Source organism: Cetorhinus maximus, unplaced genomic scaffold (genome assembly GCF_964194155.1).
Source record: "Cetorhinus maximus unplaced genomic scaffold, sCetMax3.hap1.1 HAP1_SCAFFOLD_998, whole genome shotgun sequence".
Taxonomy (NCBI): Eukaryota; Metazoa; Chordata; class Chondrichthyes; order Lamniformes; family Cetorhinidae; genus Cetorhinus; species Cetorhinus maximus.
In genome coordinates, this window is record NW_027596940.1 from 17,299 (window position 1) to 44,526 (window position 27,228).

The 27,228-nt window shown below is 44.6% G+C and overlaps 1 protein-coding gene across 1 annotated transcript in view; it reads left to right on the top strand.

Moving 5' to 3' along the window:
* The first annotated feature begins 7,667 nt into the window (after window positions 1-7,667).
* srp72 (signal recognition particle 72) overlaps window positions 7,668-27,228 on the top strand; it is a 70,090-nt gene continuing 50,529 nt past the window's right edge. Inside the window, exons 1-8 of the mRNA XM_078536218.1 lie at window positions 7,668-7,859; window positions 9,647-9,767; window positions 10,289-10,412; window positions 21,640-21,783; window positions 24,322-24,433; window positions 24,586-24,617; window positions 26,212-26,336; window positions 26,433-26,490. Of these exons, the coding sequence (XP_078392344.1) occupies window positions 7,763-7,859; window positions 9,647-9,767; window positions 10,289-10,412; window positions 21,640-21,783; window positions 24,322-24,433; window positions 24,586-24,617; window positions 26,212-26,336; window positions 26,433-26,490 (813 nt within the window). The 5' untranslated portion in view covers window positions 7,668-7,762. The remainder of the gene's footprint in view (window positions 7,860-9,646; window positions 9,768-10,288; window positions 10,413-21,639; window positions 21,784-24,321; window positions 24,434-24,585; window positions 24,618-26,211; window positions 26,337-26,432; window positions 26,491-27,228) is intronic.

Sequence of the window (27,228 nt, forward strand, 5' to 3'; positions counted from 1 at the left end):
CAAGACTCAAATCCTAATAAGATTTTTCATGTCTTGTTTTTGCTTTCAAGTTAATAAAATATAATATCCCCACTTCTATTTACCTATGGAAGTTCTGCAAGATACAAACATGTTTCTTTTCACTTCTGACTCCTCTTTGATAATTAAACAAATTCTCAACTTATCTAAAAATGCAAATATTAGATCCAATCTGTTTACTTGTAACTCAAAGCTAACACCTCTGTCTTTTTCATGTTTTAACACAACCCCCCATCCCCGACAACCTGTCTCCTGTTAATCTCTGCCCAGCTGAATTAAACGCACACACAGAACCACACAACCTTTTCACAGAATAACACAAGATTCCCCAAAAATACTTTTTAAAAGTCAATTTCTCTCACTGTGATCTGGAACTCTGAAGGTTGTGTTGCCGGTCCAGTGCTAGGGTTAAGGACAAGGCTAGAGAGGAGCTTGTGGGAGGGGGAGGAGTTGTTGTAGTCCTGTAGTCCACATGCAAACCAAAGACAGAGGTAGAAACAGGAATGATGTTCTGCTAAGAGAATTTGAGGAGTTAGGGTCCAAATTCAACAACATCAAAGGTAATCATCTCTGGTTCCCTAAGTCATGTGCTAATTGGCATAGGGTAAAGCAGATTAGAGAGTTAAACGTATGTCTCAGAGTGGTGGGAAGAAGGGGTTTCAATGCATGTGGCACTGGCATTAGTACTTGGGAAGAGTGAGCTATTCCATTGGGATGGGCTCCACTTGAAATGGGCTAGGCCAATCGTACAACTAGGGAGGGGAGGGTGAAGGAAGATTTAGAAATCCAAATGGGACAGGAAGTGAAAAGAGATTTTAACAAAAAATGTATATCGACGAATAATGTCATTGCAGGGAATAGATGTACAAAACTCAAATTAAATATTCTTTATCTGAATGCACAAAGCATCTGCAATAAGATAGATTAACTAGTGGCAAAATAGGGGTAAATGTTTTAGATCTAATCATCATTAAAGAGACATAGTTACAAGGTGATCAAGGTTGGGAAATAAATATTCCAGGGTACACAATATTTCAGAAAGATAGGATGGCAAAGGAGGTGCAGTAACCCTGATAGTAAAGAATGACATAAGGGCGTTAATGAGAAAGGATCTGGCCTCAGAAGATCATCAATTAGAATCAGTGTGAGTGGAAATTTGGAATAACAAGAGTCAGAAAACACTGGTGGGAGTAGTTTATAGCCACCTTAACAGTAGTTCTACCATTGGGCAGAGTATTAAACAAGAAATTATTGGAGCTTGTAACAAAGGAAATGTAATAATTGTGGGGGACTTTATAATCTTTATAATAAATGGGACAATCAAATCAGCAAGAATGGTCTAGATGAGTTTGCAGAATGCTTTTGCGACAGTTTCTTGGAGCAATATATGGTGAAACTGACCACAGATAAAGATAGCTAAGATCTAGTGTTGTGTAATGAAGTAGGGTTAATTAGTAATGTCGTAGTAAAAGATCCTCTGGGAAATAGTGGTCATAATACCATTGAATTCCATGTTAAGTTTGAAAGTGACATACCCCAATCGCAAACAAGAATCTTAAACTTAAACAAAGCCAATTACACAGATATGAGAGAAGAACAGAGGGTGGTAGTGAGAAGTGACTGAGAAGCATTCTGGGAGAAGTCAGCACAGTCACCGCAACTCAGAAGGGGATCGAGGAGCACCCACTGCAAAAGAAGGGAATAGCCCCAAACATTACTTTGCTGTAGTGTTTCCATCCCTCCATCCTTCTCAAACCAAAAAAAGAGATGGAGAGGCAGTACCTTCAGGAGTGCACCAGACCTGCGAGGGACACTCTTCTGAAAGTGGATTTAAAAATAAAAGCAGCTGATTGGTGAGTAAATCCTGGTAAGTATTTTTTCAACCTATTAAAGTAATTCATTGCTTAATACTGAGGTAGGAGCTTAAAAAAAGTATATATAGAGTAGTACTGTACAAGTATAATTAGTCAAGAAACAAGGCCCCGAGCGAGCGTATTTTTTAAGGGAGTAACTAGCTTAATCGAGAGGGACGTCATGGCAGGAGAACTCAGACCCGAGATATGCTCCTCCTGCAGGATGTGGGAAATGAGGGACGCTTCCCGCGTCCCTGTTGACCATGTGTGCGGAAGGTGTGTCCAAATGCAGCTTCTAGCTAACCGGATTTCGGAGCTGGAGCTGCGGGTGGACTCATTGTGGAGCATCCGCGATGCTGAGCAAGTCGTGGATAGCACGTTTAGTGAGGTGGTCACACCGCAGGTGAAGATTACACAGACAGAAAGGGAATGGGGGACCATCAGGAACAGTAAAAGACTCAGGAAGGTAGTGCAGGAGTCCCCTATGGTCATCCCCCTCTCTAACAGATATACCGCTTTGGATACTGTCGGGGGTGATGGCCTCTCAGGGGAAAGCAGCAACAGCCAAGTTCACGGCACCGTGGGTGGCTCTGCTGCTCAGAGGGGCGGGAGGAAAACAAGTGGCAGGGCTATAGTGATAGGGAATTCAATAGTTAGGGGCACAGACAGACGCTTCTGTGGCTGCAAACGTGAATCAAGGATGGTATGTTGCCTCCCTGGTGCCAGGGTCCAGGATGTCACGAAGCGGCTGCAGGACATCCTGGGGAGGGAAGGTAAGCAGCCAGTGGTCGTGGTACACATTGGTACCAACAACATAGGTAAACTAAGGGATGAGGACCTGCAAGCTCAGTACAGGGAGTTAGGAGATAAATTAAAATACAGGACCTCAAATGTAGTAATCTCAGGATTACTCCCAGTTCTACGTGCTAGCGAGAGCAGAAATAAGAGGATAGACCAAATGAACACGTGGCTGGAGAGACGGTGTAGCCAGGAGGGATTCAGATTCTTGAGGCACTGGGACCGGTTCTGGGGAAGGTGGGACCTGTACAAATCGGACGGGCTGCACCCAGGCAGAGCTGGGACCAGTGTCCTGGTGGGGGCTTTTGCTAGTTCTGTTGGGGAGTATTTAAACTAGTGTGGCAGGGGGATGGGGTCCCAGGAGTAGGATCAGATAGGTCAGATTCAGATCAGAAAAATGGAGGTAGAACATTAGCCAGGGCGTTGTGATAGACATGGAGTTACAGGAGAAGCAAAGTTTACAAAGTGTCCAGCAAGGGAAATTGACGGGGTTAAACTGTTTATACTTCAATGCAAGGAGTATTACAAACAAGGTAGATGAGTTAAGGGCACAGGTAGACACATGGCAGCAGGATGTCATTGCTATAACGGAGACCTGGCTAAAGGAGGGACAAAACTGGCAGCTTAATATCCCTGGTTATAGAGTCTTCAGACACGATAGAGTAAGGGATAAAAAAGGAGGTGGGGTAGCACTAATGGTTAAAGAATCAATTCCAGTTGTGAGAAGGGATGATATACTAAATGGGTCAACAAACGAGGCTTTATGGATTGAGCTCAGAAATAAAAAAGGGGCAGTCACACTACTGGGAGTATACTACAGACCCCCAGATAGTGAAAGGGAGATAGAAGAACAAATATGTAGGCAAATTTCTGCTTATAAGAAAAAGAGGGCAATAATAGTAGGAGACTTCAACTATCTTAATATCAACTGGTATTCAAACAATATAAGGGGCACTGAGGGAGAAAAATTCATGTAGTGTGTCCAGGAAAAATTTTTCAACCAATTAGTGACAAACCTAATGAGAGGAGATGCAATTCTAGACCTAGTCTTGGAGAATGAAGAAGGGCAAGTGGGTGAAGTGACAGTTGGCGACCATATCGGGGACAGTGATCACAATTCAGTTAGATTTAGCATTACCATGGAAAAGGACAGAGATAAGGCAAGAGTAAACATCTTGAACTGGGGGAAGGCAAATTTTGCAGAAATGAGAAGGGACTTGGCTGAGATGGACTGGACAGCACTGCTGGAGGATAAAACAGTGGAAAACCAGTGGGAAGCACTAAAAAGCGAGATCCTAATTGTACAAAGTAGACATGTCCCCTACAAAAATAAGAGTGGTACTGCCAAATCTAGATCTCCCTGGTTGTCTAGAGGAATACAGGAGAAGATCAAACAGAAAAAGAAAGCGTACAATAGGCACAAAGAACTAAGCACTGCAGATAGCCTAGGCAAATATAGGAAGTGCAGGGACGAAGTAAAAAAGGAAATAAGAAAATCAAAGAGAGGGCATGAAAAAAGATTAGCAAGTAAAGTTAAAGATAACCCAAAGGTGTTTTACCAATACATTAATGCTAAAAGGTTAGTTAAGGAAAAAGTGGGACCTATCAGAGATGAAGATGGAAACTTGTGTGTAGATGCAGAGGCTGTGAGAAGGGTTTTGAATGAATATTTTGTCTCCGTGTTTACAAAGGAAAGGGAGGATGTAGATATAGTAGTCCAGGAGAAACACTGCAAGATATTGGATGGGATAGTCATAAAGAGAGAGGAAGTACTCGAAGGGTTGAAATCCTTGAAAGTTGATAACTCAGCAGGGCCAGATGGGTTGTTTCCGAGGCTGCTGAAGGAAATCAGGGAGGAGATAGCAGATGCTCTGAGGATGATTTTCCAATCTTCACTAGATACAGGGGAGTTACCAGAGGACTGGAGAAATGCAAACGTAGTTCCATTGTTTAAAAAGGGATCAAAGGAAATGCCAAACAATTATAGGCCAGTTAGTCTTACATCGGTGGTGAGCAAATTACTAGAATCAATCCTGAGGGATAGGATTAACTGTCATGTGGAAAGGCATGGACTAGTCAGGGATGGTCAGCATGGATTTGTTAAAGGAAGGTCTTGCCTCACAAATTTGATTGAATTCTTTGAGGAAGTGACAAGAAGGGTTGATGAAGGTAGTGCAGTGGATGTTGTGTACATGGATTTTAGCAAGGCATTTGACAAAGTCCCACATGGCAGATTGGTCAGGAAAGTAAAAGCCCATGGGATTCAGGGTAATGTGGCAAACTGGATAAAAGGTTGGCTTTGTAACAGGAAACAAAGGGTAATGGTCAATGGATGCCCTTGCGAATGGAAAGTTGTCTCAAGTGGTGTTCCACAGGGCTCGGTGTTGGGAACCTTGCTGTTTGTGTTATATATTAACGATTTGGATGTGAACGTGGGGGGCACGATTGGGAAATTTGCGGATGAGACAAAGATTGTTCGAGTAGTGGATAGTGTAGAGGATAGCCATAATCTCCAAAACAATATAGATGGGTTGGTGGAGTGGGCGGTAAAGTAGCAGATGGATTTTAACATAGAGAAGTGTGAGGTCATACATTTAGGGAGGTCAAACAGTTACAGGGATTACAAAATAAATGGGTATATACTAAGAGGGCTAGATGAAGTGAGAGATCTTGGTGTACAAGTACACAGGTCCCTGAAGGCAGCAGTTCAAGTAGACAAGGTTGTAAAGAAGATATATGGACTCAGCACACAGAGCAGGCAGGCATGCTTATCATCTGCTTTGGCATCTGTCCTGGTCACAGACTGTCCATCTGTCTTTACGCAGGACAAGATCACCCATAACAGGAAGAGATCCCAGGCAGGAGGGGGGATGCTGGAGCTCAGGCCACTCAGCACTTTTGAGGAGCGGACGGCAAAGCCGGCTGGTGAGTTTCGGGTCTGTTCCTGCGCTGAAGGCGTGATTGGCATCTCTCAACAAGCCAGCGAGGCTTCATCTGCTGGTCTTTGTCCACCCAGTGAAACTGTGAGCGCTCTTTAATGTAGGTAGGTGAAAGTCAATCACTAATTATCTCTTCTCTATTACAGCCACCAGCAGCAAAGGGAGGAGTCACACCACCAAGCAGCCCATCAGCCCCAGTGCACAGGCCACCTCAGATGAGGATCCTGAGGACCTGCTAGATGTATAGCCATCACTGTGTTCACCTGCACCCTCCACTAGCGAAGAGACACACACCTCAGTGGGACCGAGTTTTAAAGCAGGCTTGGGGTCACCACCTGGTGAGCACAGCACAGTTTCTCGTCCACAGCAGACAGAGGCAGTGACAGCCATGCTTTAGACCCTTGAAGTCACTCTAGCTCTTAATCCAATTACAGCCTGACTTCCAGCACATAAGAAAATATGCCAGGGTTATTACCCGAAGAAAAATATTACAATTTCTTGTTTTCTTGACACACGTCAGATCAACCATAACCTTACCAAGGGGTTGAGTGACCTATCCCTGTTCCTAATTTGTATGTTCATATGTACTGTCTTAACTTGCAGTAAGTCCTGTTTCCCTTTACATTGATTCCCGGTCAAGCAACATCTTGATTTTAAAATTCTCATTCTTGTTTTCAATTCTTTTCATGGTCTTGGCCCCATCTGTAATCTCTGTCGTCTCCTCCAACCCCAATCTGCCAATGGTGGCCGTTTCTTCAGTTGCCTCGGCCTTAAGCCCTAACCCTAACCTTTGAGCACTTTGACTTTATTTTCCTTTATTCCTTCATGAGATGTGGGTGTCGCTGGGAGGGTCAGTATTTGCCCATCTAATCGAATTGTCCTTGAGCTGAGTGGTTTGCTGGGCTATTTCAGGCTTCAGTTAAGAGTCAGCCACTTTACTTATTTTATTGAGATAACCATAGAGACCCAGGTCAGACCGGGTAAGGACAGTAGATTCCCAGCCCTAAAGGACATTAGTGAACCCGGTGGGTTTTGCGAACAATCGATGATAGTTTCTTGGTCAATCATTATTTTATTAATTGAGCTGCCCTGGTGGAATTTGAAGCCGGCTCCTGGGCATTAGCCTGGCCTCTGGGTGACTGGACCAGTGAACATTACCACCCTTTCCCCATCAATTATTAGTTATAAAGATGTTAGAAAATGACCATTTGACCTGCTGTGGTTAGAGGTCAGGAATGAAATCTCCAGGCAGCAGGAGTGCGGTGGCGGGCCCGGCCGGTAGGTGGCGGTCCCGGTCCCGGTCCCGGCCTGTAGGTGGCGGTGGCGGCGGCGGGCCCGGCTGGTAGGTGGCGGCGGCGCGCCCGGCCGGTAGGTGGCGTTCCCGGTCCAGACCGGTAGGTGGCGGTGACGGGCCCGGCCGGTAGGTGGCGGTTCCGGCCAGTAGATGGCGGTGGCGGTCCCGGCCGGTAGGTGGCGGTGGCGGTCCCGGCCGGAAGGTGGCGGTCCCGGTCCCGGCCGGTAGGTGGCGGCGGCGGCGGCGCTGGGCCCGGCCGGTAGGTGGCGGGCCCGGCCGGTAGGTGGCGGGGCCGGTGGGTGGCGGTCCCGGTCCCGGCCGGTAGGTGGCGGTCCCGGCCGGTAGGTGGCGGTCCCGGTCCCGGCCGGTAGGTGGCGGTCCCGGTCCAGGCCGGTAGGTGGCGGTGGCGGCGGCGCTGGGCCCGGCCGGTAGGTGGCGGTGGTGGGCCCGGCCGGTAGGTGGCGGGCCCGGTCCGGGCCGGTAGGTGGCGGTGGCGGCGGCGGGCCCGGCTGGTAGGTGGCGGCGGCGCGCCCGGCCGGTAGGTGGCGGTCCCGGACGAGGCCGGTAGGTGGCGGTGGCGGGCCCGGCCGGTAGGTGGCGGTCCCGGTCCAGGCCGGTAGGTGGCGGTGGCGGTGGCGGGCCCGGCTGGTAGGTGGCGGTGACCCGCCCGGCCGGTAGGTGGCGGTCCCGGTCCCGGCCGGTAGGTGGCGGTCCCGGCCGGTAGGTGGCGGTGGCGGGCACGGCCGGTAGGTGGCGGTGGCGGGCACGGCCGGTAGGTGGCGGTGGCGGCGGCGCTGGGCCCAGTTGTTTGAGCCGCGAGCGGTGAGGTTGCGGCCCGGTGTGGAACGGGCTGGTCGGGGATGGCGAGCGGCGGGTCGGTGACTGCGCTGTGGACGGAGGTGAATCGTTGCGGCCAAACTGCCGATTACAGCCGGGCCCTGAAGTCACTGAATAAAAGTAAGAGAAGCGGCGGGTCCGGCCCCGGGGCCTCAGGGTGACGTGTCCCAGTGAAGCCCAAACACCGGCTCAGCCCGGGCATCGCCCACAGGGAAACCGGGGGGGGGGGGGGGGGGGAGGGGGAGAGGAGGGTGTCCCGGGGGGTGGGGGGGAGAGGAGGGTGTCCCGGGGGGGGGTGGGGGGGAGAGGAGGGTGTCCCCGGGGGGTGGGGGGGAGAGGAGGGTGTCCCCGGGGGGGGGGGTGGGGGGGAGAGAGGAGGGTGTCCGGGGGGTGGGAGAGGAGGGTGTCCCGGGGGGTGGGGGTGGAGGGTGTCCCGGGGGGTGGGGGTGGAGGGTGTCCCGGGGGGTGGGAGGAGGGTGTCCCGGGGGGTGGGGGGGAGAGGAGGGTGTCCCCGGGGGGGGGGTGGGGGGGAGAGGAGGGTGTCCCGGGGGTGGGGGAGGAGGGTGTCCCGGGGGGTGGGGGGGAGAGGAGGGTGTCCCCGGGGGGGGGGTGGGGGGGAGAGGAGGGTGTCCCCGGGGGGGGGGGTGGGGGGGAGAGGAGGGTGTCCCGGGGGTGGGGGAGGAGGGTGTCCCGGGGGAGAAACTTTCCCAGGTGGCCAGTATGAAATTACTGACACAGACAGAAGTGTCAGACAAAGGATAAAATCACAAATTAAGGGCTGGGAAAAAGAGCAAATAATTGGCTCATACAGTACGATCAGGCTGGCCTTCTGCCTCAACTTTGCTTTCCTGCCTTACCACTGATCCATACCCCTTGATTCGTACATGTACTCAGCAATGGAGCACTCGTGACTCTCTGGGTTAAAGAATTCCAAAAATTCACAATCCCTGAGTGAAGAAATTTTTCCTGTCCTCCATCCTAAATGATCAACTTCCTGACCAGAGGAAACAACCTGTGTAATAAAAACAGAAAATGCTGGAAAAACTCAGCAGGTCTGGCAGCATCTGTGGAAAGAGAAACAGGGTTAATGTTTTGAGTCCGTATGACTTCTTTAGAGCAGAGAAACAACCTCTGTGTCTACCCTGTCAAGCCCTTCAAAATTTTGCGTCTTTCAATGAGATCACCTCTCAATTTTCTACGTTCCAATGATTATAGACCCAATTTACTCAGCCCCTCATCCCAGGACAGCCCTCTCCTCTTAGGAACCAATCTAGTGAAACTTCACTCACTGTCCCCCAATGCATGTATACCTTCCCTTAATTATGGAGAACAAAACTGCATACTGTATTCCAGGTGTTGTCTCACCAAAGCTCTATACAACTGTAGCAAGACTTCCTACTACTTATACTCCACTCCCCTTGCAATAAAGGCCAACATTTACTGTCTTGAAATTGTATGGAGCACCTGCATTGTGTTCTGTAGACCACGCTTAAGTCCCTCTTGAACATCAATGATTAGAAATTTCACACAGTTTTAAAAAATATTCTTTTGTAAAGTCAAACTGTTAAAGGCCATTCAGGATAGCAAAGGAATTGGCATTTGGAGAAGCAGAGCATTGCTTGATCGATGACAAAAATGGTGCTTTCCACCAAGGGAAATAAGTGTTGCTGGATTCATTGCAACTTTCAACTATTTGTCAAGGAATAGAGAGGCCTGTGTTTACTGAAATTGTGAAGACAGTAATAAATTTGATGGTATGTAGGAAATATCTTTTTTAGCCACAGGAGCATTTTAGAACAGCTGTTTGTAAATTTGGTTTACTTTTCCTTGAATTCAGATGTACGTGTGGTGCTAAACTTGAATAAAACTAATCTGTGTAAAACTTCAAATGTTCATTCTTTCTGTAGTACTGCAAGATGACAAGGATGATGTCATTGCTCTGCATTGTAAAGTGGTCTGTCTCGTCCATAATGGAAATTTTAAAGAAGCTCTAAATATAATCCACACTCATACTAAGGTGCTCACCAGGTAAGGTACAAATGCCAAAACATGAAACACATGGGCTGAAAATCTCATATCTAGATTTCATTATTACATATGTAAAATTTAGCCAAATAGCCAGTTCAATGTTTTCAGTTGAAGTTTACCAAGCACTATTAGAGGAATTTAAAAAAACTTGCATTTCTGTAGCAGTTGTGATGATGTCAGGGCATTCTAAAACTGTTTATAGCCGATGAGGCAATTTAAAAGTGTAGTTACTGTTATAATGTAATACACTGCGTTTTTGGACTGGCAACTTGTTCAGAAAACCTTGGAATGCATGGATAGTTTAAGCTACATTTTGTTGTCATGCAATGTGGCATTGTTGATATCGAGACTTAAGTGAAAAATATATGTCTTTGTTGGTTTACAGCAGAGGAATCGTGTATTTTTAGTTTAATATATATATAGGAACCATGGTTTGAAAAGGGTGCGAATACAACAGTTTAAAAAAATATACCTTGTCACTGAGCTCGTCAAAGCTAACTTTGTTTTGCTTATTTTCTCAGTGAAGCAATTGCCTTTGAGAAGGCTTATTGTGAATATCGACTGAACCGAATAGAAACTGCATTGAAGACTATTGAAAATGTAGAGCAACGAACCAACAAATTAAAGGAGCTTTATGGACAAGTGGTATGCACATTTTTTCTTGTATGTTTGCTGTTGACAGCTAAAGTAAATGAGTTATCTCACCAATAGCAAGTGTAGTTAGCAGTGCTGCTAAAAATACCTAACTTTTAGATCAAAGATCTAAATAAGGTAAATTGCATCTACTGAGGGTATAGTATAAACCTAAAGGGCTTGTAGTATCTAAAATGCTGGTCAGGTCCTTAAGGCATACTGTGCTTCTGGTTGGCTTGTAATATATGTATTCAAATAGCCGTTTGGTAGTACAGAACTTGAGTATTGCTGAAAAAAGAGATGCTGAAGCTTTTCATCTTGCACTCATCAGGACACTTTGCAAGAATACCAATAGTACAGGAAAACGACAGTTTATACTGCATGTGAAGAGAGTGCTGATTGGTTGGCAAGTGGACTCTGATTTGTAAAGGCGTTGCCATGGAGAATGCACCACTGATGGTGACTGGCAGTTAACTGCCAAACATTGTTTGAAATTTAAACCAGACAGCTAGACACTGATTGGTCAGGGCATTGCCCGGAGGAATGAGTCAGCGAATGCCTGTCTCTTATTTTGTTTAGCTGCAATGTGTGTACGTGTTCTTTCTGTCTGCAAAGAACAAGGCCCTGTGTATTAATATATGTAGCTTCCAGTACACGCAAATGTGACACACTGCGAGCCCTACTGACAATCTTAAACTGGTTGCCAGTGTAATTCTTAGCACACTGAGGATTATCAGCAAATGTTGTCCAATCCAAAGACAGCTGGCAAGTCAGAAGATTGGAAAGAATATAAAGAACAGCAAAGAATGACAAAAAGATTAATAAGGAGGGAAAAGTTAGAGTATAAGAGAAAGCTAGCTAGTAATATATAGACAGATAAGAGTTTATATAGGTATTTAAATAAGAAAAGAGTTAACAAAGTGAGCGTTGTTCCCATAGAAAGTGTGTCTGAGGAATTGAAAGTGGGGAGATGGATGAATTTTGCTATTGAGGACACAAATAACATCCTGGAACTCGCTGTAAATCAGGAAACGGAAGGGAGGGAGGAACCCGGGAGAATTACAATCACCAGGGAAGTGGCATTGAGCAAATTGTTGGGGCTGTGGGCTGATAAATCCTCAGGCCCAGATGGGCTTCACCCCAAGGTCTTGAAAGAAGTGGCTAGTGAGATAGTTGATGCATTGGTTTAATTTTCCAAAATTCACTAGATTCGGGGAAGGTTCCATTAGATTGGAAAATAGCAAATGTAACTCCTTTATTCAAAAAGGGAGGGAGACAGAAAGCAGGAAACTATAGGCCAGTTAGCCTAACATCTGTCATAGGATGTTAGTTATTCTTAAAGATGTTATAGCAGGGTACTTAGAAAAATTCAAGGCAATCAGGCAGAGTCAGTGTGGTTTTGTGAAATCAATTTATTGGAGCTCTTTGAAGGAGTTGCATGTGCTGTGCATAAAGGGGGAACTGGTGGATGTACTGTACTTAGATTTCCAGAAGGCATTTGATAAAGTGCCACATCAAAGGTTATTGCGAAAGATAAAAGCTCACGATATGGGGGGTAACATATTGGCATGGATAGAAGATTGGCTAGCTAACAGGAAGCAGAAAGTTGGCATAAATGGGTCTTTTTCTGTTTGGTAGGATGTGATGAGTGGTGTGCTACAGGGATCAGTGCTGGGGCCTCAACTTTTCACAATTTATATAAATGACTTGGATGAAGGGACTGAAGGAATGGTGGCTAAATTTGCTGATGGCACAAAGCTAGGTAGGAAAGTAAATTGTGAAGAGTACGTAAGGAGGATACAAAGTGACATCGATAAGTTAAGTGAGTGGGCAAAGATCTGGTACATGGAGTATAATATGGGCAAATGTGAAATCATTAATTTTCGCAGGAAGAATGAAAAAGAAGCTTATTATCTAAATGGTGAGAGATTCAGAGGGATCTGGGTGTCCTAGTGCATAAATCACCAAAGGTTAATATGCAGGTACAGCAGGTAATTAGGAAAGCTAATTGAATGTTATCATTTATTGTGAGGGGAATTGATTACAAAAGCAGAGAGGTTATGCTTCAGTTGTACAGGGCATTGGTGAGATCACATCTGGAATATTGTGTATAGTATTGGTCTCATTTAAAGAAAGATGTAAATGCGTTAGAAGCAGTTCAGAGAAGGTTTACTAGACTAATACCAGGAATGGGCGGGTTGTCTCATGAGGAAAGACTGGACAGGTTAGGCTTGTATCTGCTGGAGTTTAGAAGAGTAAGAGGTGACTTAATTGAAACCTTTAAGATCTTGAGGGGTCTTGACAGGGTGGAAAGGATGTTTTCTCTTGTGGGAGTATCTAGAACTAGGGGTCACTGTTTAAAAATAAGGGGCCACTCATTTAAAACAGATGAGAATTTTTTCTCTCAGAAGGTTGAGTCTTTGGAACTCTCTCCCTGAAAAGATGGTGGAAGCAGAGTCTTTAAATATTTTTAAGGCGGAGCTAGATAGATTCTTGATTAACAAGGGGGTAAAAGGTTATCGGGGGTAGGCAGGAATGTGAGGTTGAGGTTACATTCAGCTCAGTCACGATCTTATTGAATGCGGAGCAGGCGCAAGGGGCCGAATGGCCCACTCCTGCTCCTAATTCGTATGTTCATATGTTCACATCGAATGTTGGACACTGTTTTGAGTTTTGCAAGCACAGGCTGGTTGGGTATGGTCTGTACCTTGTCCATTGCAAATAGCGGCTGGGACATGCTGTTTGATACGATCCACCAGTCTTTGTACCTAGCATCACACTGGCACTGAAATTCATATACCACATTACTCATTTGTGTGATAAGCAGAATGTCTTTTTGGCTTCTCGGCAGCATCCTGTTAGTGGCAAATACGACTTGTGTTGCTACTGCATAGTGGCAGCGTGAAACAGCCAACTTCATCTGCCACTCAAATTTTTGAGATACCTTACGCTTCCAGGGTCATCTGAGATAGACTGCACACTTTTCAGGGCCAAAAATGACGGCCCTTGGCCTGTTCATGAGTTTGCGTGGTATACACTGTGAAATGGAGCAGTCAAATGAACTCTACTTCCTTGACATACCAGTTGAGAAATCTGCCAGGGGTTCTCTACCACGGTCTACCTCAAGCCTGCCTTCACTGGTCAATATACGCGTTGGGATTCCTACAACTCCACATGCTGTAAGATTGGTCTTATCGACAACCTTGTAGATAGGGCCAAGCCATTTGCTCACCATGCAAGCTTGATGCTGAAATAGGGGCATCAAAGGCATCCTGCAGGATGATGACTACCCTGGTTAGATCATTTCGCGCTGTATCTCACCGGGTATATCATCCGGGTTTGAATCCCACCACAGCATTTGAATTTTAATTCAATAAAAATCTGGAATTAAAAAGTCTAATGATGACCATGAAACTATTGCTGATTATCGTAAAAACCATCTGGTTCACTAATGTCCTTTAGGGAAGGAAATCTGCTGTACTCACCTGGTCTGACCTACATGTGACTCCGGATCCACGCTAATGTGGCTAACTCTTAAATGCCCTCAGAAATGGCCTAGCAAGCCATCCAGTTGTATCAAACTGCTAAAAAGTCAATAAAAAGCAATGACACCAGACAGAGCACTCGGCATCGACCTAGGCACCAGAAATGACAACGGCAAACCCAGCCCTGTGACCCTGCAAACTCCTCCTTAATAATATCTGGGGGCTTGTGCCAAAATTGGGAGAGCTGTCTCACAACAAGCAACAGCCTGATATAGTCATCCTCACAAAATCATACCTTACAGATAATATCCATCATCACCATCCCTGGGTATGTCCTGTCCCACTGGCAGGGCAGACCCAGCAGAGGTGGCGGCGCAGTGGTATACAGTCGGGAGGGAGTTGCCCTGGGAGTCCCCAACATTGACTCTGGCACCCATGAAGTCTTGTGGTATCAGGTCAATATGGGCAAGGAGTCAGTACTCCTCCGTGTTGAACACCACTTGGAGGAAACACTGAGGGTGACAAAGGCGCAGAATGTAATGTGAGTGGGGGACTTCAATGACCATCACCAAGAGTGGCTCGGTAGCATTATCACAGACCGAGGTAGCTGAGTCCTAAAGGACATAGCTGCTAGCCTGGGTCTGTGGCAGGTGATGAGGTAACCAACTAGAGGGGAAAACTTACTTGACCTCGTCCTCACCAACCTGCCTGCTGCAGATGCATCTGTCCATCACAGTATCGGTAGCACTGACCATCGAACAGTCCTTATGGAGACGAAGTCCCATCTTCATATTGAGGATACCCTCCATCGTGTTGTGTGCCACCACCACTGTGCTAAATGGGATAGATTTTGAACAGATCGAGCAACTCAAGACTGAACATTTATGAGGCGCTGTGGGCCATCAGCAGCAGCAGAATTGTACTCAACCACAATCTGTAACCACATGGCCCCGATATCCTCCACTCTACCATTACCACCAAGCCAAGGGGTCAACCCTGGTTCAAAGAAGAGTGCAGGAGGGCATGCCAGGAGCAGCACCAGACATACCTAAAAATGAGGTGTCAACCTGGTGAAGCTACAAGACAGGACTACTTGCATGCCAAACAGCATAAGCAGCAAGTGATAGACAGAACTAAGCTATCCCACAACCAATTGATCGGATCTAAGCTCTGCAATCCTGTCACATCAGTCGTGAATGGTGGTGGACAATTAACTCACTGGAGAAAGAGGCTCCACAAATGTCTCCATCCTCAATGATGGAGGAGCCCAGCATTTCAGTGCAAAAGATAAGGCTGAACCACTTGCAACAATCTTCAGCTAGAAATGGATGATCCATTTCAGCCTCCTCTGGAGGTCCCCAGCATCACAGATGCCAGTCTTCAGCCAATTCGATTCACTCCACGTGATATCAAGAGAAGGCTGAAGGCACTAGATACAGCAAAGACTCTGGACCCTGACAACATTCCGGCAACAGTACCGAAGACTTGAGCTCCAGAAGTAGCCACGCTCCTAGCCAAGCTGTTCCAGTACAGCTACCACACTGGCATCTACCCAGCAATGTGGAAAATTGCCCAGTTATGTCCCGTACACAAAAAGCAGGACAAATCCAACCCGGCTAATTACTGCCCCATTAATCTACCCTCGATCATCAGTAAAGTAATAGAAGGGATCGTCAACAGTGCTATCAAGCAACCCTTGCTTAGCAGTAACCTGCTCACCGATGCTCAGTTTGGGTTCTGCCAAGGCTAATCAGCTTCTGACCTCATTACAGCCTTGGTTCAAACATGGAGAAAAACAGCAAAACTGGAGTCAGTGGGAAGTGGGGGGGAAATCTCCACTGGTTGTAGTCATACCTAGCACAAAGGAAGTTGGTTGTTCTTGTTGGAGGTCAATCATCTCAGTTCCAAGACATCACTGCAGGAGTTCCTCAGGGTAGTGTCCTAGGCCCAACCACCTTCAGCTGCTTCATTAATGACCTTCTTTCCGTCATAAGGTCAGAAGTGGGAATGTGATGATTGGACAATGTTCAGCACCATTCACGATTCCTCAGATACTGAAGTAGTTCATGTCCAAATGCAGACTTGGACAATACCCAAGCTTGGGCTGACAAGTGGCAAGCAACATTTATGCTACACGAATGCCAGGCAATGACCATCTCCAACAAAAGAGAATCTAACCAATGCCCCATGACATTTAATGGCATTACCATCACTGAATGCCCCACTATCAAAATCCTGTGGGTTACCATTGACCAGAAACTGAACTGGACTAGCCATATAAATACTGTGGCTACAAGAGCAGGTCAGATGCTAGGCCTCCTGTGATGAGTAGCTCACTTCCTGACTCCCCAAAGCCTGTCCACCATCTACAAGGCAGAAGTGATAGAATACTCTCCATTTGCCTGGATGAGTGCAGCTCCCACAACACTCAAGAAGCTTGACACCATCTAGGACAAAGCAGCCCGCTTGATTGACACCCCATCCACAAACATTCACTTCCTCCACCACCAACAAACAGTAGCAGCAATGTGTACCAAATACAAGATGCACTGCAGAAACTCACCAAGGCTCCTTAGACAGCACCTTCCAAACCCACAACCACTACCATCTAGAAGGACAAGGGCAGCAGATAGATGGGAACACCACCACCTGGAAGTTCCCCTCCAAGCCATTCACCATCCTGACTTGGAAATATATCGCCATTCCTTCACTGTTGCTGGGTCAAAATCCTGGAATTCCCTCCATAACAGCACCGTGGGTGTATGTACAGCTCTTGGACTGCAGCAGTTCAAGAAGGCAGCTCAGCATCACCCTCTCAAGGGCATTAAGGATGGGCAATAACTGTTGGCCTAGCCAGCGATGCCCACATCCTGTTAATGAATAAATAAGAGCAGGAGAAAGCGTGATGACTGTTACTTGAAAAAAGGTGTGGAGACCTGCTTAAAAAGAGAGGAGAGCACAGGGAGACTTCCATTTGAAAAAAGGTGCAGAGAGTAAGGTGTACTAAGTATTGGTAGGGTTTATCAATATTGCCAAGGTTTATTGATAAGTAAGTTTTAATGGGATTGGTAAAACTTTATTAACATTGATAAGGTTTATTACCAGCAATAAGGTTTAATCGCAGTCACAAGGTTATCAGTTTTTTGAGAAATGGCAGGGCTGCTGTAACCTTGAGGGTGCTCATTCTGTGGTATTTGGTGACTTCACATATCTTGGATAACCGTTTGTGCAAGAAATGTCATCAGTTGTCGCAGCTTGAGCTCTGGGTTGTGGAACTTGAGCAGCAGCTGGTGTCATTGTGAAGCATCTGTGAAGTTGAGAGTTATGTGGATAGCACGTTTATAGATGTGGTCACCCCACAGCTTAAGAATATGCAAGGAGACAACGAAGGAGAGTTGACCAAACAGTGAAAAAGAAACAGGCCGGTAGAATAGTAGTCCCCTGAGTACATCCCACTTTCCAGTATTCAGTTCAGGATACTGATGAGTGTGATGATTCACCTGGGGAGTGCAGCCAGAGCCAAGTCCAATGCACCATGGGTGGCTCAGCTGTACAGGGGGGCACAAGGAAGACTGGAAGAGTCATAGTGATAGGTGATTTGATAGGGGAATTGATAGGCGTTTCTGTGGCCGCAGATGTAATCCAGGATGGTGTGTTGCTTCCCTGGTGCCAGGGTCAGGGATGTCATTGAGAGGTTGCAGAGCACCCTGAGGTGAGAGAGGATGAACAGCCAGCAGTCATGGTCCACATCGATACCAATGACATAGATAGAAAGAGGGATATGGTCCTGCAGTCTGAATTTAGGGAGCGAAGTAGAAAATTAGCAAGCAGGACCTCAGAAGTAGTAATCACATGCAAGTTACTACAGAAATTGAGGGTAAGACAGATGACCATGTGGCTGGAAACATGTTGCAGGAGGGAGGGCTTCAGATTCTTGGGACATTGGGACTGATTCTTGTGGGGAGTTGGGACCTGTACAAGCCTGATGGGTTGCACCTGGACAGAGCCAGGACTGAGGTCTTTGCGGCAGTTTTGCTCGTGCTGTTGGGGAGGGTTTAAACTAACTCGGCAGGGGCGTGGGAACCAGGAGATACTATTAGACAGAATTAACAAAGGGCACAGAATACTTGGAGAGATAGATAGCACTCGAGTCAGGAATAATAAATTAATGGATGGGGTCAGAGTTACTGTGTATATATGTGAATGCACAGAGTGTGGTAAATAAGACTGTTGAGTTACAAGCGCAGATTGTTATGTGAAAATATGATGTTGTGGCTACAAAGACAGGCAGGACTGGACGCTAAATATTCCTGGATGCAAGGTGTTCAAGAAAGATAGCAAAGGAAGAAAAGGGGGAGGGGTGGCGGTATTGATGGAGAATATTGCACTGCTGGAGAAAAAGGATGTCCCAGAGGGATCAAGGACAGAATCTATTTGGCTAGAACTCAGGAGCAAAAAAGGTGCAGTTACATTGCTTGGTGTAGTCTATAGGTCACCAACTAGTGGGAAGGATGTAGAGAATCAAATTTGCAAAGAGATTACAGAAATGTGCAAAAGTTATAGAGCACTTATAATGGGAGAATTTAATTATCCAAATATAGACTGGGTTAGTAATTGTGTAAAGGGCAAAAGTTCCTAGAGTGTGTTGAGGAAAATCTTCAAGTTTCCAGTCCAACAAGGATGGAGGCACTGCCAGACCTGGTTCTTGGACCAAGTTAATCAAGTGTCAGTTGGCGAAAATTTAGGGGACAGTGATCATTGTATTTTATGTTTTAGGTTGACTATGGAAAAGGGCAAAGAACAGTCCAGAGTAAGAAAAATTAACTGGAGGAAAACCAACTTTAGTGGGGTAAGGACAGATCTGGGCTGAATAAATTGGAGTCAGATGTTGGCAGGAAAAATGGTAGCTGATCAATGAGCTACTTTCAAAGAAAAGATGATTCGGATACAGTCAAAGTATATTCCCATGAAAGGGCAAGGTAGGGCAAAGAAATCCAGAGTGCTCTGGATGACAAAGGAGATAGATATTAAGATAAAGAATAAAGACTGTGCTTATGATAGGTGTTAGGTAGAAAATATTAGTTGAAAACCAAGCTGAATAGAGAAGGCTCAGACAGATGAAGAAGCAAATAAGAGAAGCAAAGAGGGAGTATGAAAGGAGACTGGCAGCGAGCATAAAAAGGAACCCCAGAGTCTATAGGCATATAAATAATAAAAGGAGGAGTAGGGGCCTATTAGAGACCAAAAAGGGGATTTACACATGGAGGTGGAGGGCATAGCTGAGGTACTAAGTAAATACTTTGAAACTTTAGAAAAGGAAGATGCTGCTGCCCAGGCCATGGTAAAAGAAGAGGTAATTCAGACAGGTGGGTTTAAAATTGAAAAGGTGGTGATGTTGTATTTAAAGTTGATAAGGCAACCGGGACTGGATGAGATGAAGCCAAGGATACTGAGGGAAGTGAGAGTGGAAATTGCTGAGGCACTGGCCATAATTTTTCAGTCTTAGACTCAAGGGTGGTCCCAGAGTACTGGTGAATTGCAAATGTTACACCCTTGTTCAAAAAAGGGTGATAAAATTAACCCAGCAACTACAGGCCAGTCAGTTTAACTTTGGTGGTGGGGAAACTTCTAGAAACAATAATTCGGGATAAAATTAAGAGTCACATGGACAAATTTGGGTTAATTAAGGAAAGCCAGCATTGATTTCTTAAGAGTAAATCATGTTTGACCAGCTTGGAGTTTTTTGAGAAGGTAACAGAGAGGGTTGATGATGTAATGCTGTTGATGTGGTATACAAGGACTTTCAAGAGGCATTTGATACAGTGCTGCACAACAGACTTGTGAGCAAAATAATAGGTCATGGAATAAAAGGGACAGTAGCAACAAGGATACAGAATTGGCTGAATGACAGAAAACAGAGGGTTTTCCTGGTGGAGGAAGGTTTGTAGTGGAGTTCCCCAGGGGTCACTGTTGGGGCAGTGTACAGGGAACAATTTCAAAGCTTGCAGATGACACAAAACTAGGAAACATTGTGAACTGTGGGGAAGGTTGTTTATAACTTCAAAAGGACATAGACAAGTTGGTGGAATATGCAGACAAGTGGCAGATGAAGTTCAGCACAGAGAAGTGCGAGGTCATTCATTTTGGTAGGAAAAACATGGAGAGACAACATGATGGGGTGCAGCTCCAAAGGGGATGGAGGAGCAGAGGGAACTGGATGTATATGTGCATAAAGCATTGAAGGGGATAGGACAGGTTGAGAGAGCAGTTAATAAAGTATCTTGGGCTATATTAAAAAGGCATAGAGTACAAGAACAAGGAGTTATGTGGAATTTGTATAAGCCACTAGCTCAGCTTCAGTAGGTGCATGTGTCCAGTTCTAGGTTTGCCACTAATTGGTTGAAAAAGTTTTCCTGGACACACTACATGAATTTTTCTCCCTCAGTGCCCCTTATATTGTTTGAATCCCAGTTGATATTAGGATAGTTGAAGTCTCCTACTATTATTGCCCTCTTGTTCTTAGAAGCAGAGATTTGCCTACATATTTGTTCTTCTATCTCCCTTTCACTATTTGGGGGTCTGTAGTATACTCCCAGTAATGTGACTGCCCCTTTTTTATTTCTGAGCTCAATCCATAAAGCCTCGTTTGTTGACCCATTTAGTATATCATCCCTTCTCACAACTGGAATTGATTCTTTAACAATTATTGCTACCCCCCCTCCTTTTTTATCTCCTACTCTATCGTGTCTGAAGACTCTATAACCAGGGATATTAAGCTGCCAGTTCCGTCCCTCCTTTAGCCAGGTCTCCGTTATAGCAATGACATCCTGCTGCCATGTGTCTACCTGTGCCCTTAACTCATCTACCTTGTTTGTAATACTCCTTGCATTGAAGTATAAACAGTTTAACCCTGTCAATTTCCCTTGCTGGATATTTTGTAAACTTTGCTTCTCCTGTAACTCCATGTCTATCACAATGTCCCTAGCTAATGTTCTACCTCCATTTTTCTGATCTGAACCTGACCTATCTAATCCTACTCCTGGGATCTGATCCTACTCCTGGGACCCCATCCCCCTGCCACACTAGTTTAAATACTCCCCAACAGAACTAGCAAAAGCCCCCGCAAGGACACTGGTCCCAGCTCTGCCTGGGTGCAGCCCGTCCGGTTTGTACAGGTCCCACCCTTCCCCAGAACCGGTCCCAGTGCCCCAAGAATCTGAATCCCTCCCGGCTACACCATCTCTCCAGCCATGTGTTTATTTGGTCTATCCTGTTATTTCTGCTCTCGCTAGCACGTGGAACTGGGAGTAATCCTGAGATTACTACATTTGAGATCCTGCATTTTAATTTATCTCCTAACTCCTTGTACTGAGCTTGCAGGTCCTCATCCCTTAGTTTACCTATGTTGTTGGTACCGATGTGTACCACGACCACTGGCTGCTTACCTTCCCTCTAGTTCTAGCCTTTTGTGCATTCCCATTCATAATTGCTCCATCATTGGTGGCCATGTCTTCAGTTGCCTAGGCCCTAAGCTGAATTGCTTTCCTACACCTCTCTGCCCCCTACCTCACTTACCTTCTTTAAGACAGTACTTAAAACCTACCTCCTTTTCATCTGACCTAATATCTCCTTGAGTGGTTCAGTGTCATACTTTGTTTTATAATGCCCCTTTGAAGCTGCCTGCGACATTTCATTACATTAGAGGTGATTATATAAATATGTTATAGCTAGATTTACCTGTTTTGTACTTTCAGTTGTATAGATTGGAACGCTACGAAGACTGTTTATCAGTTTACCGTGATTTAATTCGGAACTCGCAAGATGAATACGAAGAGGAAAGGAAGACCAACCTTTCTGCTGTTGTAGCAGCTTTAAGTACCTGGGAAAATTTGTTTCCTGTAAGTGTTGATCTTTCTATTGAATGAAGTGTATAATATTTACATTTTATGTTGGCATGAATTTTGAGGATAATGCAGAGATTTATCGTGCAATAAATGTTCTTGCTTTAAGTTACTACAGTAAATATTTTATGAACTCTTGAATAGAAGAACTGCAAATGTCTAAAATCTGAAATGAAAACAGAAAATGCTAGAAATGTGCAGACAACTTGTCATTTCCATACTAGATCTTGATGTACTCTTGGATTCTCCATCCCTTTTCCCCTCCCCTTCATTGCTGTTAAGTTGGGAGTGCAGCTCTAGTTCACTGGAGAGTATAGAATGGCACACCAGGAGCAGCTCTAAGATGAGGTGGCAACCTATAAATCTACAATAATGGGCTATCTACATGCTATAATGTCAAAAACAGCCAGCTATATACAGAACAAAGCTTTGTAGAGTTATCTCATCAATTGGGAATGGTGGTAGACAATGAACAAGTCATGGCAGTGGAGGGGATGGTGGGGTGGGAGGAGGAAGAGAAGGCTTTATGAACCAACCACCTTGAACCATGTTGGAGCTTTGCATGTGAGTGCAAGAAACAAGACTCAATTGTTTGCAAGTGGGTGGATGACCCTATCTACCTCCTCCCACCATCAGAACAGCTGTGCTCAACTAATTTCATTCCCTGCACGTGGCATAAAGCTGTTGATTCATTGGTTACAAAAAACATGATAAGCCTTGACAACATCCTGCTTTATCGTACAATAAAACCTGTGTCTATATACTAGCTATCCCCACTAGTGAAGCTATTCCAGTGCAGTTATGATAGCTTATATCTATCCAACAAAGTAGACAATTTCTCTGTAATGATAACAGAAAATGCTGGAAAAACTCCGCAGGTCTGGCAGCATCTGTGGAGAGAGAAACAGAGTTAATGTTTTAAGTCCATAATGACTTCTTCAGAGCCATTATCGCAAGAGATTTTGAGTACAGGAGTGAAGATATCTTGTTTAAATTGAATAGAAGCTTGGTTAGGCTGCACCTTGAGCATTGTGTACAGTTTTGGTCTCCTTACCTAAGGAAGGATATACTTGCCATAGAGGGTGTACAGCGGAGGTTCACCAAATTAATTCCTGGGATGGCGAGACAGTCCTATGATGAGAGATTGAGGAGTCTGGGCCTGTATTCTCTAGAGTTTTGAAGAATGAGAGGTGATTTCATTGAAACTTACAAAATTTTTAAAGAGCTAGACAGGGTAGATGCAGAAAGGATGTTTCTCCTGGTTGGGGCGTCTAGAACGAGGTGTCGTAGTCTCAGAATAAGGGGCAAGCCATTTTGGATTGAGATAGAAATTTTTTTTACTCAAGAGGGTAGTGAATCTTTGGAATTCTCTGCCCGAGAGTGCTGTGGAAGCTCAGTCACTGAGTATGTTCGAGACAGAGATTGGTGGATTTCTAGAAGCTAATGATATCAAACGAGTATGACCCGAATGTAGTACTCATCACCTGCAAAGTCATAACATTTTCCTGTGCGTTCAGGTTGTCTGCACAAATTATCAAGCTAGGCAATACTCTTACTATATATCTTTTAAAGATTGAAGGAGGCGCTATCAGTTAGCCAACTTGTTTTATTTTATGGTTGAGAAGATGATATTCCAGTACCTAGTTCCTTAATGTATGGTTCCCCAATTGATAAAAGGCAAAATAGTATAAAACTGGTCATGGTTAAGACATATGCTGTAATTGCGAAGTGGGTTATTGCTGTCATCAGGGTTGTGTGGAGGGCCGTCTTTATGAGCTACAACTTTTCAAGCACGCAGTTGCTCATTTGTACTATATAGCATATTTTTCCAAGTTTATTTGCACATAGCAAGCATCAGAATTAAATGTGATAGGCAGCTGTCTTTTGTTGCAGCTTATTGTTCCATTTACATAAAAGAACAAAAGGGGGTTACTGAGCATCTTTGATCAGTGTCAAGTGAACTGGATGGATTTTTAATGAAAAGGCTATAGGTGTCCAAAATAGTCTGCAATACTGAGGAGTGGAGATTCCAAGTGCTTCCATTTCGGAATGCTCGAATGGATTGTCTTTAGAGTATGGGATTATGCTGCGCACAATTTCATGCATGCAGGCAGGTAGATTCCTCAATGCAAACAGCCACATAGAATGAAACAGCATGGAAAACTTGACCTTTTTAGTACAATTTAGAGCGTAGTCCCAAAATGGCTACCACAAGAGTGTGAAGAGTTAGATAGAAACCTGAGAAAACTGGAAGTAGAAGCACCAAATAAACCTAGAAGTTCTCAGTAGTTCACTTAGTATCAGAAATATAGGACAGGTTAACAACTGATGTTTTGAAGGAGTGTTCCACCCAAGCCTCAACCATGGTTCCAGACACATTAAACTTCCAGCATTGTTTTGTCCTTAGCTATTGTATGAAGACTATTCATCTCTGTCGGTAATGTGTGAATTTTTTCTTTACCAAACTCAGTGCTTCTCTGTAGTAGCTTGATTTAACTATTTTCCTTGTTTGTCAAAAATTGTTTTATTACACAGGATGATTTGGGCTTACCTGAAACCTCATATGAACTGTGTTACAATGCAGCCTGCACCTTGATTGGTGAGGGCAAGCTGCCTCAGGCCATGAATAAACTTCAGAAAGCTGAAGGTAAGTACACTTTGCATGAAGGGAATTGATGTAAGGATTCAATGTATGTTATAAAATTAGAAATAAAAATCCCAACAAAGCCCCAAACCTACATGGCTGTCGTTAAAAGTTTGAGTTTTGTATTTATCACCATACTTTCTGTTTTGTTTTAGAACTCTGTCGGCAATCATATTCAGAGGATACTGTGAGTATTTCAAAATAATGGCCTTTCGACTGACTAAAGTAAATTGTGTGAACTTTGTTGGCATTACTTGTGTGTGAACTGAGTATAAAATTGATTAGGCAGAATCACTCCTTAATCGTGGCATAAAATCCAACTTGAGTCGTTTTTTCTTTCAGTTCTGCAGTAAACACTCATTACTTCATAAGACGATTTGCTTAGCAATCCTATGCTCCCAAAAGGAATGCGGGCTGGTGAATTCACACTATGGTGTTTTAGACCTATTTCTGACCTGTGCATCTATTTAATGAGGCTCCCTTACAAATGAAATAATTTTCTATGAAAGGTATTAATAACATCATGATATCGATAAGAAGGTCCCAGGTTTAATTCCTTTTCCTGCAGAATTAGTGGATCTTGTTAGGGGCAGCAATTATGCTAAAATTGTCTTCACTTCTGGATTAGGCAGGGAGAAATCAGCTAGGGGTCCCACTCCCAGTTGCAATCCAGTGTATATATGTGTGGATGTCGAACCGGTCAAGCTGTGGTGGTCCAACAGTTGATGATGTACCAGAGGGCTGTCGGTGTCACTGGGACCATGTACCAATATAATATACCTTATAAATTATCACCTTCAAGGAAGGAGAGTTGAAAAGTTGCAAAAAGTATGTTTATTAGAAACCGTTAATAGACTGGGCTCCAATAAACTTTTGTGCATATTTTTCAGTTTAGATGCAAAACAAATATTTGCAAATTGGGTCTTTTACGTTGTAATCCAAGTTCTGATTACTGAAAACACCGTGACATTTTACTGAGTACTTAATTATAAACTTTAAACGTTTTGCCTGCAGTAGTGTGAAGTCCTTTCCAAATTTGTCAAAATATTTATCGAAAGGACATTAGTGAACCAGATGGGTTTTTATAACAACCGTTTCATGGTCATCATTAGACTTTTTAATTCCAGTTTTATTTATCGAATTCAAATTCCACCATCTGCCATGGCAGGATTCAAACCCGGGTCCCCAGAGCATTACCCTGGGTCTCTGGATTGCTAGTCCAGCGACAATACCACTATGCCATAACCTCAGGCAATCCCTCAGAATTCTTTAATTGTAGAAGGATACTTGGGTTCCATCTGGTGCCACTTGGGTGAGAATGGAAACTTACCTTCAATGAACCACAGGGTGAGCTCGTTGCGAGTCATTTCATTACATAATGCTTTTCTCTTATTGCCTCCTTTTCTAATTCTAAAATATGATGTTAGTATTACTTTGGAGCAAGGACAACGTTTGCCTCAAAAACCAATAATGCACCAATTGCATTGAAAATTGTTGGAATATTAGTACCAATGATAATGTGAAAAATATTTGGTCGTATATATCAGGTTTTAGTAGCCATTACATACAGGAATAGCTTACTTTAAGTTGAGCTAGTTGAAACTTTAAGAGCTTTTGTCGTAACAATTTGGTACATACTACTTGATTAATTTTTGTGTGATACTTGCCTAGAATGTACTCTGTAAAATCTTTCCAAATGCTAATTTTAATTTTAAAGATTAATTTATTTTCCTTTTGAACTTTCACAATTATAACCTATTCATACTGAATATCCTTTATAGGATATGAGTGATGAGGAAATTGATGCTGAACTGGCAATCATCCATGCTCAGATGGCTTATGTTATGCAACTCCAGGGGCGGAGTGATGATGCTTTGCAACTTTACAATCAAGTGATCAAATTGAAGTAAGCAATAAAGAGAGGTGGAGATCATACATTTAGAACATTTCAGTGTATATTCCTGAGTTGGAGTCATGTCTATATTTTGTTCCTCTTTTGCAGGCCCTCAGATGTTGGACTGCTTGCTGTAACTGCCAATAACATCATCACCCTCAACAAGGTACTTTATTAGTCCATGTTTAGACCCAATTTAGTATGAAGGTTAATGCTTATTATCATCAGAATATAGAAACTTAATGAAGCACATAATGGAACAGAACTTCCGTGGAGTGGCAATCACAGGCAGATTACCAATCTGCCCCTATTTACTTACCTTAGTCGGGAGCTGCACATTTCTCACCTGACCTTCCAACTTGGGCCTGCAAAGAAATATGCAGTGCACCAGCTCCTGGGACTCTTCTGTGCAGGGCACAGCTTTGGGGGAAGTTAAGCCATGCCCCATTTTTACAGCACCAGCTGCCGTCAAGCAGATAAGTTTAAATGTCACTCTGTTTAAATGCACTTTGAGAAGCCTGGGAGAAGATAAGTGGGTAGGATTGTGTGTTGGTGAGGGGGTGGTGGGTAGGATGGGTCAGGGGGTGATGGATGTTTAGTTGGGGTGGGGAGGGTATTCAGAGCTGCTAGTTGCGGGGTGGGGGTGAGTAGTTGGGGTAGTCGTGGGGGTGGGGGTTGTAATCGAGGGGTTGGGTAGTCAGGGGCAATGTGAAGTCTCTGATTTAAATCTGATTCCAGGTTCCAGGTTCAGGGTAATTGCTCATCGAAAGTTCGAATTTCCTGGGCAATCCTTGTGCAGTCACTGCATGGGGACCTCCAGAGAGTCCCCACACACACACCCCCCCCTGCCCCCCACCCCCCACTCCTGTGCATCTTCTGGGGTACCTCCCAGGTACGACCCTAC